Source organism: Bison bison, unplaced genomic scaffold, assembly GCF_000754665.1.
Source record: "Bison bison bison isolate TAMUID 2011002044 unplaced genomic scaffold, Bison_UMD1.0 scf7180017864471, whole genome shotgun sequence".
Taxonomy (NCBI): Eukaryota; Metazoa; Chordata; class Mammalia; order Artiodactyla; family Bovidae; genus Bison; species Bison bison.
Genome location: NW_011495032.1, coordinates 20244068 through 20265807, shown reverse-complemented (window position 1 = coordinate 20265807; position 21740 = coordinate 20244068). Strand labels below are relative to the sequence as shown.

General features: G+C 35.5%; 1 protein-coding gene across 2 annotated transcripts in view; it reads right to left on the bottom strand.

The window, feature by feature from the left end:
- Positions 1–6: 6 nt before the first annotated feature.
- MOB4 (MOB family member 4, phocein) overlaps positions 7–21740 on the bottom strand; it is a 41972-nt gene continuing 20238 nt past the window's right edge. For both annotated transcript variants that reach the window (XM_010860902.1, XM_010860901.1), the window contains exons 3-8: positions 15205–15305; positions 11996–12038; positions 11720–11806; positions 1754–1833; positions 277–388; positions 7–152 (exon numbers count right to left, since the gene is read on the bottom strand). In XM_010860902.1, coding sequence (XP_010859204.1) covers positions 21–152; positions 277–388; positions 1754–1833; positions 11720–11806; positions 11996–12038; positions 15205–15305 — 555 coding nt within the window. In that variant the 3' untranslated portion in view covers positions 7–20. The remainder of the gene's footprint in view (positions 153–276; positions 389–1753; positions 1834–11719; positions 11807–11995; positions 12039–15204; positions 15306–21740) is intronic.

The following is a 21740-nucleotide window of genomic DNA, read 5'->3' as shown; positions in this document are numbered from 1 at the left end:
TTTTTTCTATATGATTCCCTTCATGCTTCACTTTCCCCAGAAACTGAATTCTGAACTTCTTCTTCTAAAATTGGTACAATCAGGTTATCCTTGGACATCAAATTATATTTCATCACAAATTTAGTAAACCGATGACACAAAAATGTTTCATTCTGTAGAGAGAAAAAAAACTTATTTCAACTTACTACTCAAAACCAAATAAATGAGACATATATCAACATATATTATTGTCATTCTCATAAGACTGTATCAGGACAATTAGTAAAATATACTTACTTCATATTCATCAAATATCTGCCGGTGATGAAAATAAGCATGTGAAAATATTCTGTAAATCCTACGGCATACTGATCCTAGTTTTGCTACAGATGATTCCTTTATGCTAACTCTAGAAATAGAAAAGAAATCATAGATTCATAGAGCTACACAGATCTTAGGAACAATACAGTCCAATCTTCTCAATTCACAAGAGCAGCAACTGACACCAGAGAAAATAAGTGACCAGTCCAGTTCACAGTGCTAGTAAGTGGCAAGGGCAAGACCAAAACTCTTGTTCTTCACTCCTAACTTCACTAGGAATTCATAAGGAATTCCTCAAAACAACCATAGCGCCCAAGAGATTCAGAATTATAATTCTGAGACTTTGTTAAAGTTCAATGCAACTGAAACAAACCTTGGCAAAACTTACTAAAAACAGGTTTTTGATATTTACACTATGTCCACTAGAGCAAATTAAAACCACTAAAAGGAATTGTCATTTTATTCTATAGAACTCAATTTTTTAATGTGTGTATGAGAAATAAAAACTGCCTATTTGTTTTCTTTTTTTAAATGTATACAGGATACTAAGGCAAAACCCATTATTTTTTACATATTTTATGTGAGCTCTTTGAAGTCAGTGATATTTAGGTGAAAAAGTCTCCAAATCTATCCACTCGGTAACAAATATCTTAAGAGAATAAAAGACCAGTCACAAACCTCACCAATAATATATTACAGTTATGCACAGGCTTCCTCCCCGATCTTAAACATCTAAAAGCAAGGATAAGGACTCCTTCAAAAATTATCAGTCCAATAGAGAACAGACTAAGGGGGAGCAGGATTGGAGAGGAATGGAGTGGGAGTTTGGGAATAACAGATGCAAACTGATATATATAGAATGGATGAACAATGAGGTCCTACTGCATGGCACAAAGGAACTATATTCAGAATCCTGTGATAAACCACAATGGAAAAGAATATGAAGAAGAGAGAGTGTGTGTGTAAAAACTGAGTCACTTCACTGTACAGCAGTAACTAACACAACACTGTAAATCAACTGTACTTCAATTAAAAAAAAACAGGCTGGAAATACATAGAACATACTTAAAAAAAAATATAAGCAGTCCAACTTAGGCAAGTCTGCTCTTTAGCATGCTATCTATGAGGATGCTCACTCTACCAAAGTGTCAAGTAAGCAAGTGTGTAAATATCCCAAGCCTGAAGCTTGAGAGGGAGAGCCCTGGAAAATGACACACAGCAGGAGGAACGACCCATGACTGAACTGCCAGTGAGCTTTGGGAGCTGAGCCCTGATGCCTTTAATCACAATCTTAATTTCAAAACGTGAATAATTCTGGACAAGTCAAATATACAACAGATAAAAAATAAAGTTTACAGAATACAATGCATTAATGAGCAAACTAGTTTTAGTTTTAAAAACATCAGTCTTTAAATCCAAAAAGTTTAATACCACATTTAAAGGTTTTATTTACCTGCTGGGAAAATATTTATTGCTATTCAGAAGACATGCAGCACCATCAAGTGTGTGTCTAGTGTAGTCTATAGCAGGACACTATAAAAGAAAGGATATAAAAATGCATAAACAACGACTTCTACCTCTAAAATTAGGTATATTTATTGGATAGGTGTCTTAATCCAAAACCTCCAAGCATATTCTAAGGAAATGTTCCTTACAATATCAGACTGACTGTAAAATTCAATGTTATGTCAATAAATAAGGCTTTATTATCCCCTTCAACTATAATACCCAGCTTATAGTAAATAAGTGAATCAGTCTCCCAATTTCTCACTCTCAATATTGTACCTAGATGAAAACAATGCTTCCGTCAAGTTAGGAAGAACACCTGATTATCTAATCTAACTCTCTGCCTTTACAAATGAGGAAACTGGTCAGTTTGTAAATGATGCACAGGATTCTTAGCAGAACTTAAAAATCTATGGGAACTCCCTGGCTGTCTACTGGTTAGGACTCCACACTCTCACTGCTGAGGGCCCAGGTTCAATCTCTGGTCAATGAACTAAGATCCCACAAGCTGCACAGTGCAGCCATAAAAAACAAAATAAAACAAAAAAATCTATAGGCAAGGATAAGGAATTCCTCAAAACAAGGAGACCAACTTAGGAAAGTCTTGTTCAGGCATGCTAAGAAGAGGGGGACTCTGTACAACAGAAATTCAAGTGAACAAGCGTGCAAATATCCCAACTCTAAAGGATGAGAGACACAACACGTGAAGAATGATGCACAGCAACAGGGACTACCCCTGACTTTTGGTCAATGATTTATACTAGATGATGTAGTTAGGAAGAAGGATTTAAAAACCATAACCCAGATATACTGACTCCTAGTCCACTGGTTTATACTTTACCAAGTGGCCCAGCAGCCATCTTCTTCATAAATACCTCCAAAGATCACTGCCTTCTTACATCCTAAAAAGTATGCCTTACTATGTTGCTGGTACCCTAATTCCAATCTAGACTCTTGAGAGTCCCATGGACTGCAAGGAGATCCAACCAGTCCATTCTAAAGGAGATCAGTCCTGGGTGTTCTTTGGAAGGAATGATGTTAAAGCTGAAACTCCAATACTTTGGCCACCTCATGCGAAGAGTTGACTCACTGGAAAAGACTCTGATGCTGGAAGGGATCGGGGGCAGGAGGAAAAGGGGACAACAGAGGATGAGATGGCTGGATGGCATCACCGACTCGATGGATGTAAGTCTGAATGAACTCCGGGAGTTGGTGATGTGGACAGGGAGGCCTGGCATGCTACGATTCATGGGGTCGCAAAGAGTCAGACACGACTGAGCGACTGAACTGAACTGAACAGAAAAGGTATGCCTTACTATGTTGCTGGTACCCTAATTCCAATCTAGTAGTTCTATAAAAATTTTTCTCCCTGAACCTCCTTTGCAATTTAATATGAAATCTGAAGTTTCTTTACATTTTAATAAACCTGTCTTACTCTATTCCATTTATCAGAAAATGAAACTGATTTGTCTCACGGCAAATCAATCAAAGGAAAGATAAAACTGCAAAGTAATTATTCTCATTCAGTTCTTCTGAGGGCAGGGAGTGAGAAGCATCAAAAGAAATGAAGACATAGAGTGAATCAGGGAACCAAAAAGAAACAAATAAGACTAGAGAAAGAAAGAAAAATGACTCTAATTCTACTCGGTAATTAGAATATTTTTCAAGTGCTGAAAATGAAATTGGTTACTCACAAATAGTGCAGCATTAATCAGTTACATTTTAAAATGAAGTAACTACTCAACACGGCTAAGTATAGTACATGGCAAATACAGATGAATCTAAACCAAAGAAAAGGTACATCCTCTTTCAGCCATCTTTCCGTGCCACCGTAATGGTGTGCATGTATGTCCTGGCTGACGCTCTCAAGAGTATGAACAATACCAAAAGGAGAGGCTAATACCAGGTGCTCCAAAGTCACAGTCAGGATTCTAACTGTGATGATGAAGCATGGTTACACTGGAGAATTTGAAATCATCGACGATAACAGGGCTGGGGAAATTGTTGTGAACCTCACAGGCAGGCTAAATAAGTGTGGAGCGATCAGCCTCAGATTTGATGTGCAACTCAAAGATCTAGAAGAATGGCAGAGTAACCTGCGCCCGTCCCGTCAGTTTGGTTTCACTGCACTGACCACCTCGGCTGGCATCATTGACCATGAAGAAGCAAGACAGAAACACACAGGAGGGAATATCCTTGGATTCTTTTCCAGCGATGTAATGCACACAAATAAAATGCCTCAGAGGAAAAAAAATGTACATCCACAGGAATTTTATGGCTAGTAGACTCCCTGCCTAAAACAGTAACAAGAGCAGTATTTATTGAAAAAAGTATCTTTATCCATATATATGATTACAAGGTGATTTGGTCAAACATCCCAAGTCATTGTAATTCTCATTCATATCGGTCACTTGGATGTATCATTAAGTCAGCATGGAAATACAATGCAAGCTACATATTTAATTTAAATATTCTAGTATCCACATTAAATAGGTAAAAAAAAAATAGGTGAAATTAATTTTAATGATATATTTTATTTAACTCCATATAGCCAAAATTATCATTTTAATATAATTGATAGAAAAATTGCTAATGAGCTTCTGTGTGGTTTTTTTTTAGAAGAGGTTTAGACTTTATTTGATGAACTCTACAGACCACTGAATAAGACAGGGACAAGATCAAAGGTAGACTTTTCAAAGATTCAAGTGATGCCCTGGAGGAGATGTGGATTTAGAATAAGGAAATAAATTAGGAAGCTATTCAGCAGAGTCTGACCTGACTGCTAACGCAGCTTAAATAGCACTGGGAAAGGAGAAAGATTTAATGGAGACACTATGATGATAATAGCCAAGGCGTACATAGCACCTACTTAGCTCTGGGCACTGTTTAAAGCCTTTATATGTATTAACTCTTATTTATTCTTCACAACAACCCTACAAGGTAGGTTATGTTTCCCACTTTGCGGATGAGAAAACTGAAGCAATGAATTAAAGACGTGCCTAAAGACTCACAGCAGAGTCAAAAGTATAACATGTTGACTCTTGAATATGGTGGACAAAAAAGAAAGAAATCTATTTTCCTGATTCATGAGGATATACGGAAAGTCCCTGAAGAGTCTTAAAATCTGCTAAGACTCTCCCCACATACATTCCAAGATGCCAGGTCACGAGGTAGAATTTCTGTGCTCAGGTCACTGCTGCTCTCTTAAGGTCACAAAAAAGTCCAAGTAGTGTATGTGCTTTCTTTCTCCTTTTAGGGGCCTGTTCCCAGGAGAACGGGGATATTTTAAAGATAAGATATAATTCACATACCACAAAATCTCTTTTAAAGTGTAAAATTCAGTAGTTTTTAGTATATTCACAAAATTGTGTAACCATTATCAACTACATTCCATATCATTTTCATCACCCCCAAAAGAAACCCAATACTAATTAGCAGTCACTTCTTCTCTCTTCCCCTTAATCCTAAACAACTGATCTACCTTCTATCTTCTCTGAAATTACCTATTCTGAATATTTCCTAAAAATGGAATAGAATGTGGACTTTTGTGTCATTCAGCATGTTTTCAAGGCTCATGAATAGTGCAGCATGAATCAGTACTCATTATTTTCTTAATTCAAAACATTTTTAGACTTGGCTTTTAATATATACAAAATACTTGAAAATGTTTCTCCCTCTACAGACTTCATTCTTTTTTAAGGCTAAATAATATTCCATTATATACATATACCACATGTTGTGTATTTACTCATCAGTTGATGGAAATTTGGATGTTTCCATTTTTGGATATTGTGATTCACGTGACTGTGAGCTTTATTGGTACACAAGTATTGTCTGGATCTATGTTTTTCATTTGAGTATAAACCTAGGAGTAGAATTGGTAAGCCATATAGTAACTCTATACCTGTTATTTTGAGGAACTTTCAAACTGTTTCCAAACCCAGCATTTTACAAATCCATTGTCTATGTATAAGGGTTCCATCTTCTTCACATCCTGGCCAATACTTATTATTCTAATCATTTCAGTGGGTAAAGTGTATATCATTGTAGGGGTGGATGTTTTTTCCACTTTGAAAAACCTGTGGTAAAATGTAAAATTTGCCATTTTAACCTTTATTTTTGGCAGTGCCACATATGGGCATATGGGATCTCAGTTCCTCAACCAGAGATTGAACTCATGCCCTCTGTAATGGAAGTATAGAGTCCTAACCACTGGACCACCAGGGAATTCCCATTCCATTTTAAACATTTTTAAACGTACAATTCAGTGGCATTAGTTACATTCACTATTGTGCAGCCATCTATACTATCTGTTTGAAACCAAAGGTTTTTCCTCATTCCAAATAGAAACTATAACCATTTAAGTAGTAATTTCCCCACATTCCCAATCCCCAGCCCTGACAACTTCTAATCTACTTTCAGGCTCTATGAATTTGTCCTTTCTAGATATATTGTATAAGAGAAATCATACCATAACTGTACTTTTGTGTCTGGCTTAGTTCACTTAGCATAATGTCCTTCAGGTTCATTCATGCTACATACAGCATATATCAGAACTTCATTCCCTTTTATGGCTGAACAATATTCCATTGTATGTATTTATATCCATCACATTTTTATTTCTCCATTCTCATGTTGTTTTGATATGCATTTACTAATTACTAATGATGATGAACACCTTTTCATGTATTTACTCACCATTTGTATATTTCTTTAGAGAAATAGCCATTCAAATCCTTTGTTCATTTTAGGGACTTGCCTGGCAGTCCAGTAGTTAGGACTCCATGCTTTCAATGCCATGGGCATGGGTTCAATCCCTGGTTCAAAAACTAAGATCCTATAAACTGCACTGAGCAAGCAGAAAAAAAAAATTCTTTGCTCATTTTAATATTAAGCTGTCTTTTAGTTGTTTCGTAATAGCTCTTTATATATTCTGGACACCAGACTCTTAATAGAGATATAATTTACAAAAATATTTTCTCTAGTTATATACATTGTATTTTCATTTTCTTGACAAGTGTCCTTTAAAGCACAACCATTTTTATTTTCTACGAAATCTGACTTACATATCTTCTTCCACCACTGAGCTTTTGGTGTCATATCTAAGAAATCACTGCCTAGTCCAAGGTCATGAAAATTTATATTTATTTTTTCCCCCACGAGTTTTACAGTTTTAGCTCTTACATTTAGGTATTTGATTTCCATTGTGAGCTAACTTCTGTATACGGTGTGAGGTAGGGGGTCTAAATTCATTATTTTGTATGTAGTTATCCAGTTAACTCTCAATGAGATATTTTACATTGTCCCTTTGTACTAAATATTTGAAATCGGTATGTATTTTATACTTAAAGAACATCTCAATTTAGACTACCCACATTAAGTGCTCCACAGCTACATGTTTTATGGCTACTGTTTCAAACAGCATAACTTTAGATATTTAATTGATTTCTGAATTTTTTCTTTTTGGAATAAGAGGAAGAGTTTTGCCTTAATTTAGCTGCCTCCCTCCATCTCCTCCAATTAATTCTCAATTAACTGATCCTACTCTGCTCATATACAACAGCAAACATTTGGCAAAATATGGCCAAAATAGTATGTTACAAGTAGTAAGTAACATGTTCAAACTTTTATAAATTATATTTTACCAAATATATATTTATAATGCTACTGTAAGTAATCATAATCTGCCTATGACTGAAAGGACTAATGGATAATAACACGTTATAATCTTCATTGCTTATAATCACTGTTTGTATAGTTAACTCTATTTGCTGCAATGCCTCTCTGTAATTTTGAAGGACCTTGAGTAAATCATCACTGTTGCTGAGTACTCTGCGCCTCTTCCACTTCAGAATCTGCCAGTGCTTTTAATTCGTAAGAGCACCTTTCTTAGCTACTAATCTCTGTTGCTATTATTTTCTAACTACATACAATTATTTCGAAAGGATTCAAAAAGTGTCCTCTCAAGATTTTCTTTTGTTTGTATTTTTACAATAATCCCATCCCTCAAATACTCTTGCCTGGAAAATCTCATGGATGGAGGAGCCTGGTAGGCTGCAGTCCATGGAGTCGCTAAGAGTTGGACACGACTGAGAACATCACTTTCACTTTTCACTTTCATGCATTGGAGAAGGAAATGGCAACCCACCCCAGTGTTCTTGCCTGGAAAATCCCAGGGACCGGGGAGCCTGGTGGGCTGCCGTCTATGGGGTCGCACAGAGTCGGACACGACTGAAGCAACTTAGCAGTAGCAGTAGCATCCCTCAAAACTACCATTTGGAAAATACACTACCACCATCCCTTGAAACGTGGAAAATCTAGTGGAGCTGGTCTTCAGCAAGCAGTGTTGCACTTTTAAGATTCACTCACAGGATATAATTCTGATGATTATTCTATCTTACATTTAACATAACTCAAAAAAAAAATTTCCCTGGTGGCTCAGTGATGAAGAATCTGCCTGCCGATGCAAGAGACACAGGTTCAATCCCTGGGTCGGGAATATCCCCTGGATAAAGAAATGGCAATCCACTCTATTCTTGACTGGGAAATCCTATAGACAGAGGAGCCTCACAGGCTTCCTCCTCTAGTCCTCCTCAAAAAAGCTGAACACAACTAAACAACAGCAACAAAGAAAAAAGTACATGTAGTAATGACTTGGTATATATGTGTCTCACAATACAAGACACACTGGATGGCCTTCCCACATTAAAGTGAGGGTAATGCATCTTTACTATTGCCAAAATGACACTAGCTTTTTGGATTCAATTTTCTAATAGGAATGATCACATCATGTACTATGCTATGGAGTCAGTTCCAGTGAATTATCAATGAAACTGCTATGATTTCCCCAGATACAGAATGATACACAACCTTAATATTGCTTCAACTTATTAACTAAAAAAAAAGTAATATCATGAGTGAAGTCAATATTGAAAAATAAGTACTACTAGCTTAGATAGGTATCAAATACTTCTTATTTTGGAGAATTAACCTTTTCAAACAAAAGGGCATCAAATATTGATTTTCCAACTAAAGAATTAACTAGCTTTAAGCTTTAGTGGTCTGTCAATATAATAATCAAAGGTCTATAATCCTACAGCACAGGGCTAACTCAGTTATTTTCAGTGAGTCGATGTCATGTAAAAACTAATTACCACAGATTAAAAGGGAAGGCAGATCAAGGGAAATGCAATGCATATTTTTAAGCAAACCAGTTATAAAGGACATTTTTGAGACAACTAAGGAAAAATGAATGTGTACTACATGTCAGATGACATGAATTATTTAAAACAAAAAATGTTCTATAAACAATTGCAACTTCCTATACTCTCACCTTAACAAAAGCAAAATAAGGAAAAAACAACATGAATGAGATTTTCAATAAGACCAATTATGGAAGAAAAATCATTATGCTGGGTTTCAATAAGACCAATTATGGAAGGAAAATCATTATGTTGGGTTTCAAATAATGGCACCCTACTCCAGTACTCCTGCCTGGAAAATCCCATGGACAGAGGAGCCTGGAAGGCTGCAGTCCATGGGGTCACTGAGGGTCGGACATGACTGAGCAACTTCACTTTCAAATAAATAGTAAGAAATATTAATGTAGAAAAAAAACACTGACCTATAAAACTCAACATTTCTATTTGATAGACTAGTAATCTAGTAATCATTTAGTATCAACTAGTAATCACCAACAGTTATTCTTACAAAAAGAAATTAAAACTAAACCAAAATATCTAAACAAGTGTATTTCGTCCATTACACATTAGATATCAACACAATATGACAGGTGTTATTATGTCCTAGTCAATGAATCGTTAAGTTCTAGCCAATTTAATTGTCCAGTTACAAGAAATGATACCATACAAACAAATGGAAAGATTTATCATGTTCATGGATTAGAAGAATTAATACTGTTAAAATGACGGTACTTCCCAAGGCAATCTACATACTCAATGCAATCCATATGAAAATACTTATGGCATTTTTAACAGAACTAAAACAAATAATTCTAAAATTTGTATGGAAATACAGAAGACCCCACATATCCAAAAAAATCTTAAGAAGTAACGACAAAGCTGGAGATACCAAGTGCCTGATTTGAAACTATACTACAAAGCTATAGTAATCAAAACAGTATGGTACTGGCACAAAAACAGATACATAGGGAAGACAATAGACAGCCCAGAAATAAACCCCACTTACATGGTCAGTTGTCTATAACAAAAGAGGCAATATATATACACTGGGATAAAGAAAGTCTCTTCAATAAATGGTGCTGGGAAAATTGGACAGCTACATGCAAAAGAGTCAAACTGGATTACTTACACCACACACAAAAATAAACTCAAAATGGATTTAAGATTTAAATGTCAGATGGGAAACCATAAAACTCCTAGAACAAAAAAAGGGTACACTCTTTGACAATCAGGTTAAAAAATGGGCAGAAGACCTGAATACACATTTTCTCAAAAGAAGACATACAGATGGCCAACAGACACATGTAAAGATGCTCAACATCACTAATTATCAAGGAAATACAAATCAAACCAGAATGAGATACTACCTCACATTTGTCAAAAAGATTACCATCAAAAAAACATGGACTTCCCTGGCAGTCCAGTGGTTAAGAATCTGCACTTCCACTACAGGGGGCATGAGTTCAATCCCTGCTTGGGGAGCTGAGATCCCACATGCTGTGCAATATGGCCCACCCCCCAAAAAAAGGACGAAAAATAAGTACTGTTGAGGAGATATGGGAACCCTCCTGCACTGCTGGACAGAATGTAAACTGGTACAACCACTATGGAAAATAGTACAGCAGTTCCTAAAAACTGAAAAATAGAAACTGCCATCATATCAGATCAGTCGCTCAGTCGTGTCCGACATACAACCCAGCAATTTTACTCCTGTGTACTTGCCCAAAGAAACAAAAACACTAATCAAACAGATACATGCATGCCCATGTTCACTGAAGCGTTATTTACAGTAGCCAAGATATGGGAGCAGGGCTTCTCTGATGGCTCAGTGGTAAAGAATTCACCTGACCATGCAGGAGATGCAGGTTTGATCTCTGAGTCTGGAAGATCACCTAGAGAAGGAAGTGGCAACCCACTCCAGTATTCCTGCCTGGGAAATCTCACGGACAGAGGAATCTGGTAGGCTACAGTCCATGGAGTCATAAAAGTCAGACACAACAGCGACTAAACAACAATGACAACAAAGATACGGAAACAATCTAAGTGTCCATATAAAGAAGATATGGTATGTATACACACTGGCATAAAATTGAAATTTTGCCATTTTTAAAAGCGTAGATGGACCTAGAGGGTATTATGCTATGTGAAAAAAAGTAAGAGAAAGGCAAATACCATATGATTTCACTTACAAGTGGAATCTAAAAAAACAAAAGTAAAGAAACAATAAAACAGAAGTCATAGATATAGAGAACAAAGGTGGTTGCCAGAGGGGACATAGAAATGAATGAAATAGATGAGGAAGATTAAGAGGTATAAAACTGCCAGTTACAAAATAAATGAGCCCTAGGCATGAAATGTACAACATAAGAAACACTCAATAATACAGTAGTGATTCTGTATGATGACAGATGGTAAACTAAACTTATCACGGTGATCACTTTGTAATTTAGAGAAATATCAAATCAGTATGCTTTACTCCTGAAACTAACATAGTGTAGGTTAATGATATTTTAATTAAAAAATTTTCAAAAGATACTAATCAAAAGAAATCCTAAAGTAACACTGTGACAATAACCTTGCATCAAAGAACTCTAAACCAAAGAGCAAAATAAACAGTGACCTAAAAACTCAAAAAAAATTTGTCTATCATTGTCTTGAAGAGATTTAGGTTATAATGAATTTATTAGTCATTCAACTTTATACATTCTCACCTCTTTCGGTGTTTTATGAGCTGCACAAAGAAAAATCCACTGTTCAGTTGCTGTCATCTGAGTGCATGTATCTGGATGGCATTCACTCTGTTAAAAATTGTTACACTTATTAACATGTAAAATAACAATGAAAAAGTTTATCAATTGAGTTGCTACATTTTGTGCAAAATTCTAGAATAAATTACAAATTCTGGATGTCTTTGTAAGCACATTAATTTATAAAAACAGGAAAAAAACCAGAACTTTCAATTAGTTTTAAGTTAAAGAAAATATTACCTGAAGTTTGACAGCAAGTCCATTTAGCTCAAGACAGAATTGCCTAAAAAGGTAAATATATAAATGAAAAAGCCTTATCTATTCTCCATATTATTTTTAGAATATTAATTGTAAAAAAAAAAAAAAAATACCATCCTTTCTCATCACTATTACCAACACCACTTGAGTTCACATGGCACATTCCTTACAAAGACATACACATTAGTAAACAAAACCCAAAACCAACGACCCTAATAATAACATTCAATATCAGTTTTCAGTGAGTTGATCACTTTAAACACTAGAAATTAGTATAATTTTTCTGAGAAATAATTTGAAAATATTTACCAAGAACCTTACAAAGTGTGTATTTTTTGACTAAGTCATTCTCTTAAGGATCTATTCTAATGAAACAATCAGAACTGCAATCTAGATATATGTACAAAGATGTTCACTTAAACTCTATACATAAAAAATTTCTTTGAAATATAAATTAGCAATTAGAAAATAGTAAAATGTTGATATTACATAAACATACAAAAGATATATACTTATATTCACAGTACAATTCCAGTTATATAAAAACTTATATGTGTGTATATATCTGAATACAGTTGTCCCAGGTCAGGGAAGATTCCACATGCTGCTGGGGCAACTAAGCACAGCTCGTAAGCCTGTGCTCTGGAGACTGAGAGCTGAAACTACTGAGCCCACATGCCATGACTACTGAAGCCAGTGTGCCTAGAGTCCGTGCCGTGCAACAAGAGAAGCCACGGTAATGAGAAACCCATTTCACCACAACTACAGAGTAGCCTCCACTCACGACAACTAAAAAAGCCCACGCAGCAACAAAGACCCAGCATAGCCAGCAATGAAATGAAGTATTTTTTTAAAAGAAGAAAGCAAATTAAAAAACAAAAAAGGTCAAATTATCAGCTATCTATTTCCACTTCAGATGCCTAATAATAATGTTGTTCTAAGAGTACACAAATAACACTATTTCTGAATCACTACATAAATCTATTGGAGAAGGCAATGGCACCCCACTCCAGTACTCTTGCCTGGAAAATCCCATGGACGGAGGAGCCTGCTAGGCTGCAGTCCATGGGGTCGCTAAGAGTCGGACACGACTGAGCGACTTCACTTTCACTTTTCACTTTCATGCATTAGAGGAGGAAATGGCAACCCACTCCAGTGTTCTTGCCTGGAAAATCCCAGGGACGGGGGAGCCTGGTGGGTTGCTGTCTATGGGGTCGCACAGAGTCGGACACGACTGAAGCGACTTAGCAGCAGCAGCAGCAGCAGCAGCACATAAATCTATACTGCTCAATATCTGTAAGTTACATGTTTTATGTTTCTGAGTTGTTTTCCACTAAGTAGTAAAGACAAGTGGTGACAAAAAAGTTTCTCACTAGTCCAATCTACTTACAGCCAACAGGAAAATTAAGCTAACTGATCTGGCAGTGTTATAGGTACAATCTGTGGCAAACAGTGTAAACTTAACAGCTTCAAGTTAATTCGACACAGGGCTCACATACATAGTTATGCAGCTGAAGGGTCAAACCAGAGCTGACTACCCCTCTAGTCACTAAGCCCTATACACTGGCATGGGATTGCAGCCATTCAAAGGAAACAGCATCTTTTCCTGATTACAAATATTCAGTGAGAAGTACTGGTAGATTTCACTGAGATCAAGATTCAATCCCCATTAACATATAATCAACTACATTAATCAGTAATAGCAAGTATTAAGCCTCAAATCAGTAACATTAAGCACATGCAAAAAAATCAAACTACTCTGAAAACTCTTTTTGGTTAACTATAAAGATGTATACACTATAATAAAGACACAAAACAATATATATGTGATGTATAATATTTAAATTATACAAAACAAAAATAAGTGAATTATACCAAAAAAAATTATATTAAAAAGTAACAAAAGTAGTAACAATAGCACCAGGACAAATGGAATATGCATAAGAAAGATTTTACAAGTTTTGTATAATGCATATTTTACAGTCTAAATTAAGTAGAGAGGAAAAAGTTTAGATCTGAAATAAAAACCTTATAAATTAAAATGAACCCTAACTTTTTAGAAATTAGGCTTATAGTATAAAAAAAAAAAACCCTTGCTTATTTTCATCCTTAATCCCACAGGTAAGTAAGTAGTTATTTTCAAAGTAGATTAAAATAAGGCAGAGTATATATCATTCTAAAGTGTTTTCTATATTTATAAGAATGGCATAATATCTACATACTCATGATCATCCATCATGCTTTCAATGATCAGCTTTCAAGGATCATCCATCAAGATGTATTAAAAAAGAAAACCCAATCAAGTAGTCAAGTGACTTGCCCAAGAAACTGGCAGCTTACAAAGAAGTCCCTGAAACAGCTGAACTGTTACGACAAGACACTGTCTTAACAATATCTAGACAAACCTATGGCATCAAAACAAAACAACAGAAAAAGTACCTTATCTACAAATTAAGGCACTCATCATAGGAAATGCAGTCTAATTTATGCAGGAAAATTCATATCTCTACTTTATTATTTAAAAATCAACTCAAAGTAATAAACTTGGATGAACACGTATTTCATGCTGCCTTCTCTAACTTATCAATTCCCATTTACAATGGGAAGTTTTTAACTTCAAGAAATAACCTAATTTAAAAAAAAGAAAGAACCTAGTAACTTCAGGTTACAGCTGCTTCTAAAGTTGACTCATAAAAAAATAAATAAATAAAGTTGACTCATGATTCATTAGAAATCAATTTTTTCATTCAAAGACTATTATTAAAAAGCTCTAAAACTTATTTCAGGATTACAATTAATCTTCATTTACAAAGAGAAGACTGGAAATTCATACTCGTTGACAGGTAACACATCAGCTACCAAGTCTAGACTAGGCCCTCTAGAGAGAAATAAAGTAGGCAGGTAGTAGGCAGTAAAAATGAGTAGGTACTTGGAAATACTGCATCTGTGATTAAAGGATATGATTAAGGAAAACTGTGTAAAATGATAAGACGGCCCAAATCCATAAATACAGAAAACAATCAGTAAATAACAATGTTGAAAACTTTATAACACTGAAAACATAAAAGCTTTAGAATCTGGCTTTTTGGTCTATAGTTAAATAATTTATGATTCATAATCATAATTAATATTAAAGGTTATTTTTACTAATAGAAGTACTACTATTATTTTGCTATATCATGAGGACCTACCTTAAATGTTCATACTTCCACACACCTTCATCTTGGCCTTCAGGTGGTTCAAGAATTTTGTCAATATTGGAACAATCTGCCCTTATGTTCTGTTGAATATACTACAAACAAACAAGTTTTACAGTTAATTAAAATATCATACTACACAGTAAATCATACAAGAGTTATTGTTTAATGGGTACAGACTTTCAGTTGGGAAAGATGAAAAAGTTCTGGAGACAGAGATGGTTGCACAACAATGTGAATGTACTTGATACCACAAAATCATACACTTAAAAATGGCAAAAATGATCAATTTTATGTTATGCATTTTTTGCCACAATAAGAAAAAGCAGAGTGAATACCAAACAAGAAAATCCAAAGAAATCCATGCCCAGAGGTAATCAAACTGACATAAACTAAAGATAAAGAAGCCAGAAAGTGTTCAGAGGAAGGAACACTTCCAAACTTATTCTATGAGGCCACAATCACCCTGATACCAAAACCAGGCAAAGACAACACAAAAAAAGAAAATTACAGGCCAAAATCACTGATGAACATAGATGCAAAAATCCTCAACAAAATTCTAGCAAACAGAATTCAACAACACATTAAAAAGCTCATACACAATGAGCAAGTTGGGCTTATTCCAGGGATGCAAGGATTCTTCAACATACACAAATCAATCAATGTGATACACCATATTAACAAACTGAAAGATAAAAATCATATGGTCATCTCAATAGATGCAGAAAAAGCCTCTGACAAAATTCAGCACCCACTTATGATAAAAATGCTTCAAAAAATGGGCATAGAAGGAACCTACCTCAAAACAGTAAAGGCCATATACAATAAGCCCACAGACATTATTTTCAATGATGAAAAATTGAAAGCATTCCCTCTAAGATTAGGAACAAGACAAGGGTGACCACTCTCAATTCAACATAGCTTTGGAAGTCCTAACTATGGCAGTTAGAGAAGAAAAAGAAATAAAAGGAATCAAGATGGGAAAAGAAGAAGTAAAACTCACTGTTTGCTGACGACAAGATACTATACATAGAAAACTCAAAAGAAACTATCAGAAAATTATTAGAGCTAATAGCAATTCAGCAAAGTCACAGGATACAAGGTCAATACGCAGAAATCACTTGCACGCCTATATACTAACAATGAAAAATCAGAAAGAGAAATTAAGGAATCAATCCCATTCACCACTGCAACAAAAAGAATAAAACATCTACGAATAAAGAGAATCTCCTTTTATCTCTAAGGAGACAAAAGAACCTATATGGAAAATTATAAGACACTGATGAAAGAAATCAAAGACAACATAAACAGATGGAGAGACAGTCCATGCTCCCGGGCAGGAAGAATCAGTACTGTGAAAATGACTATACTACCAAATGCAATCTACAGATTTAATGCAATCCCTATCAAATTACCAATGGTACTTTTCATAGAACTTGAACAAAATATTTCACAATTCATATGGAAACACAAAAGATCCCGAATAGCCAAACCAGTCTTGATAAAGAATGGAGCTGAAGGAATCAACCCTCCTGACTTCAGATTATACTACAAAGTTACAGTCATCAAGATAGTATGATACTGGCACAAAAACAGAAATATAGACCAATGGAACAAGATAGAAAGCCCAGAGATAAACCCACACACCAACGGGTACCTTATTTTTGACAAAGGAGGCAAGAATATACAATGGGTCAAAGATAGCCTCTTTAATAAGTGATGCTGGGCAAACTGGACAGCTACATGCAAAAAAATGAAATTAGAACACTTCCTAATGCCATACACAAAGATACAATGGATTAAAGACCTAAACGTAAGATCATAAACTATAAAACTCTTAGAGGAAAATATAGGCAGAACACTCGATGACATAAATCAAAGCTTCTATGACCCACCTCTTAGAGTAATGGAAATAAAAACAAAAATAAACAAGTGGGATCCAATTAAACTTAAAAACTTTTGCACAACAAAGAAAACTACAAACAAGGTGAAAAGACAACCCTCAGAGCGGGAGAAAATAATAGCAAAGGAAACAACTGACAAAGAATTAATTTCCAAAATATACAAGCAGTTCATACAACTCAATATCAGGAAAACAAACAGCCCAATCAAAAAGTGGGAAAAAGATCTAAACAAACATTTCTCCAAGGAAGACATACAGATGGCTAACAAACACATGAAAAGATGCTCAACATCGCTCATTATTAGAGAAATGCAAATCAAAACTACAACGAGGTACCACCTCACACCAGTCAGAATGGCCATGAAAAACTCTACAAACAATAAAAGCTGGATGGATGTGGAGAAAAGGGAACTCTCTTGCATTGCTGGTGGGAATGTAAATTGATACAGTCACTATGGAAGACGGTATGGAGATTCCTTAAAAAACTAGGAATAAAACCACCATATGTGGAGAAGGAAATGGCAACCCACTCCAGTAATCTTGCCTGGAAAACCCCATGGACAGAGGAGCCTGGCAGGCTACAGTCCGCGGCATTTCAAGTGTCAGACATGACTTAGCGAGTAAACCATCCACCACTACAAAGTGAATATATGCCTAAAGATAATGTGTGAAAAGGATATTTGCCATATACTAGCTAGTTTTTTGGTGGGAGGATGGGAGTCAAGGAAGACTTGGGGTTATTTTTTCATCGACTTCCATTTTATACTTATTTATAATGGGTCATTATTTTTACTAATATTGTAAAACTATGAAAATGAATAAAATACTAAAAGTTTCATATAGAAAAAAAAAACACCGTATGACCCAGTCATCCCACTCCTAGGCATATACCCTGAGGAAACCAAAACTGAAAAAGACACATGTACCCCAATGTTCACTGCAGCACTATTTACAATAGCTAGAACATGGAAGCAACCTAGATGTGCACCGACAGATGAATGGATAAAGAAGCTGTGGTACATATACACAGTGGAATACTACTCAGCCATAAAAAAGGAGGATATTTGAGTCAGTTCTACTGAGATGGATGAACCTAGAGCCTGTTGTACCAAGTGAAGTAAGTCAGAAAGAGAAATAAATTATAGAAATAAACATCATATATCTGACTCATATATATGGAATCTTAAAAGATGGTACTGATGAATTTATTTTCAGGGCAGCAATGGAGAAACAGACAGAAAACAGACCTAAGGACACAGGGGCAGGGGAGTAGGGAGAGGGTGAGACGTATGGAGACAGTAACATGGAAATTTGTAACACCATATGTAAAATCGATAGCTAATGGGAATTTGCTGTATGACTCAGGCAACTCAAACAGGTTCTGTGAAAATCTAGAAGGCTGGGAAGGAAAGGGAGATGGAAGAGAGGTTCGGTAGGCAGTGGACATGGGTGTACATGGCTGATTCTTGATGTACGACAAAAAACGACAAAATTCTGTAAAGCAAATATCCTTCAATTAAAAAAAAATAAAATGAAAAAAAATATATATAAAGAAGCCAGGAGGAAAAGACATGACCTTAGAATAAGACTTCAAATGAGTACAGCTTTCTCATCAGAAATCACAGATGACAGGAAGAAATGGCACAATACTTTTAAAGTGCTGAAAGAAAAGCACAGTCAACTCAGAATTCTATATCTAGCAAAAATACCCTTCAAGAATAAAGATACAGATACTCTCAGAGTAAAGAAAACTAAGGAGAATTCCTAGCCAGCAGATGGCTCTAAAAGAATTACTAAAGGAAGTTCTTCAGATAGAAGGAAAAAAAAAAATACCAGAAAGAAACTTAGAATATCAAAAGCAACAGCAATTACAAATATCTGTGTATAAATATATATTAGACTATTTTCCTCTGATCTTTAAAATATATTTGGCAGATGAAAGCAAAATATGCAACATTCTCCAATAGGGTTTTCAAGGTATATATTAATAGATGCAATGTAGACAGCTATAGTATAAAGGAGGAGGGTAAAGAAGTCTAACTAATGATAGTTTTTGCATTTCAATCAAAGCAATAAAATACTGACTCTAAATAGATTGTGAAAAGGTAAGCATGTACTTAGTAATTTCTAGAACAATCATCAAAAAATTATAAGAAATATAGCCAAAATTAGAATAAAATAGAATATGCTCAAATAACCCTTAAAAAGGCAGAAAAGGGTAAACAAAAAAAGAAGAAACAAAGGAAAAGCAACAAAAGGTAACTTTACATCTAAACATATCTATCAATAACTACATTAACACTGTTGTTGTTTTAGTTGCTCAGTTGTGTCTGATTTTTTGTAACCCCTTGGACTGTAGTCTACCAGGCTCCTCTATCCATGCGATGTCCAAAGCAAGGAAACTGGAGTGGGTTGCCATTTCCTTCTCCAGAGACTCTTCCCAACCCAGGGATTGATTGAATTCATGTATCTTGCATCGGCAGGTGAATTCTGAGCCACCAGGGAAGCCTATATTGAGGTTAAAAGGCCTAAATACACTAATTAAAAGACAAGGATTGTCAGAAAGAACAGAGAAATATAACCCAACTATACTGTTTACAAGAAACTTACTTCAAATATAATGATATAGGTAGGCTAGAAGTAAAAGGATGGAAAAAAATACACCATACAAACAAATCAGAAGAAAGGTGCAAGGAATGAAAGGTAGTTCAACACTAAAAAAAAAAAATTAACCAATATAATACACTACATTAATATTAAAAGGGAAAAAACACACAGTCATTTCAATTAATGCAGAAAAGGCCTCTGACAAAATCCAACATCCTTCATAATAAAAATACAGAAAATCAGGTATAGGAGAGAAGTTCCTCAAAATGATGAAGGGCTTTTATAAAAACCCACAGGCAATGTCATACTCAATGGTGAAAAACTGATAGGTTTCCCTTGCTCTAAAATTAAACACGAGGGAATTCCTAGGTAGTCCAATGGTTAGGACACTACACTTTCACTGCTGAGGGACAGAGTTCAACCCCTGGTCAGGGAACTAAGATCCCACAAGGCCAAAAACAAAAAAAATCCAGAAATGAGACAAGAATGCCTGCTTTCACCATTGCTATTCAACACTATACTTAAATTCTAGCCAGAACAATTAAACAGAAAATAAGCTCATAAAGCTAATAAATGAATCCAATGAAGTAGCAGAATACAAAATCAATATAAAAAATAAGTTGTGTTTCAGGCTTCCCTGGTGGTATAGTGGATAGGAATCCACCTATCGATGCAGGGGACATGGGTTCCATCCCCAGTCCAGGAAGATTCCATATGCCTTGGAACAACTAAGCCCATGCACCACAATTACCAAGCATGCATTATTAACTCAGAGAAAGCCTGCATATAGCAACAAAGACCCAGAGCAACCAAACACAATAACAAACATATATATATATATATATATATATCAGTTGCGTATACCTTCAATGAACAATTCAAAATGAAAATTAAGAAGGAAACTCTTGGAGCTTCCCAGATGGCTCAGTGGTAAAGAATCTGCCTGACAACACAGGAGACACAGGTTCAATCCCTGACCTGGGAAGATTCCACATGCTGTGGAACAACTGAACCACAACTACTCAGCCCTCATGCAGCAACTACTGAAGCCCACGGACCTTAAATGCCCATGCTCTACAGCAAGAGAAGCCACAGCAATGAGAAGCCCATGCATGGCAACTACAGAGTCACCCCCACTCTCTGCAGCTAGAGAAAAAGCCCACCCAGCAAAGAAGACCCAGCATAAGAAAAAGAAATAAAAGAAAGCAAAAAAAAGAAAGCAACTCCTATATATATCCACACCTATATGTAACTGAATCACTTTGCTGTACACCTGAACATTGTAAATCAACTATTTACTTCAATAAAAAATATGAAGAAAAAAAGAAAGCAACTCCGTCTACAACAGTACCTGAAAGAATAAAATATGGAAGAATTAATTTAAATCAGAAGATTAAATACTTGCATACTGAAAATTACAAAACATTGTTAAAAGTAATTAAAGAAGCCCTAAATGAAAGCTATCTTACATCCATAGGTAGACTTAATATTGTTATCAATATTACCTAAAGCAATCTACAGATTCTGTGCAATTTCTACCAGAATTCCAAGTCTTTCTGCAGGAATGGAAAAGCTGATTCTCAAATTTATATGTAATTCCAAGGGGCACCAAATAGTCAAAAAATCTTGAAAACATAAATCGAAGCATGCACACTTCCCAATTTCAAGACTTACTACAAAGCTACAGTAATCAAAACAGCCTAGAGATCCAATGGCTAAGACTCTGCTCTCCCAATGCAGAAGAACCAAGTTCCATCCCTGACCAGAGAACTAGATCCCACATGCCACAACTAAGAATTCTCATGCCCTAACTATTGTGCATACTGCAAATAAGATCCTGTGAGCCACAACTAAGAGTTCTCATGCCTAACTATTGTGTATACTGCAAATAAGATCCTGTGAGCCGCAACTAAGAGTTCTCATGCCTAACTATTGTGCATACTGCAAATAAGATCCTGTGAGCCGCAACTAAGAGTTCTCATGCCCTAACTATTGTGCATACTGCAAATAAGATCCTGTG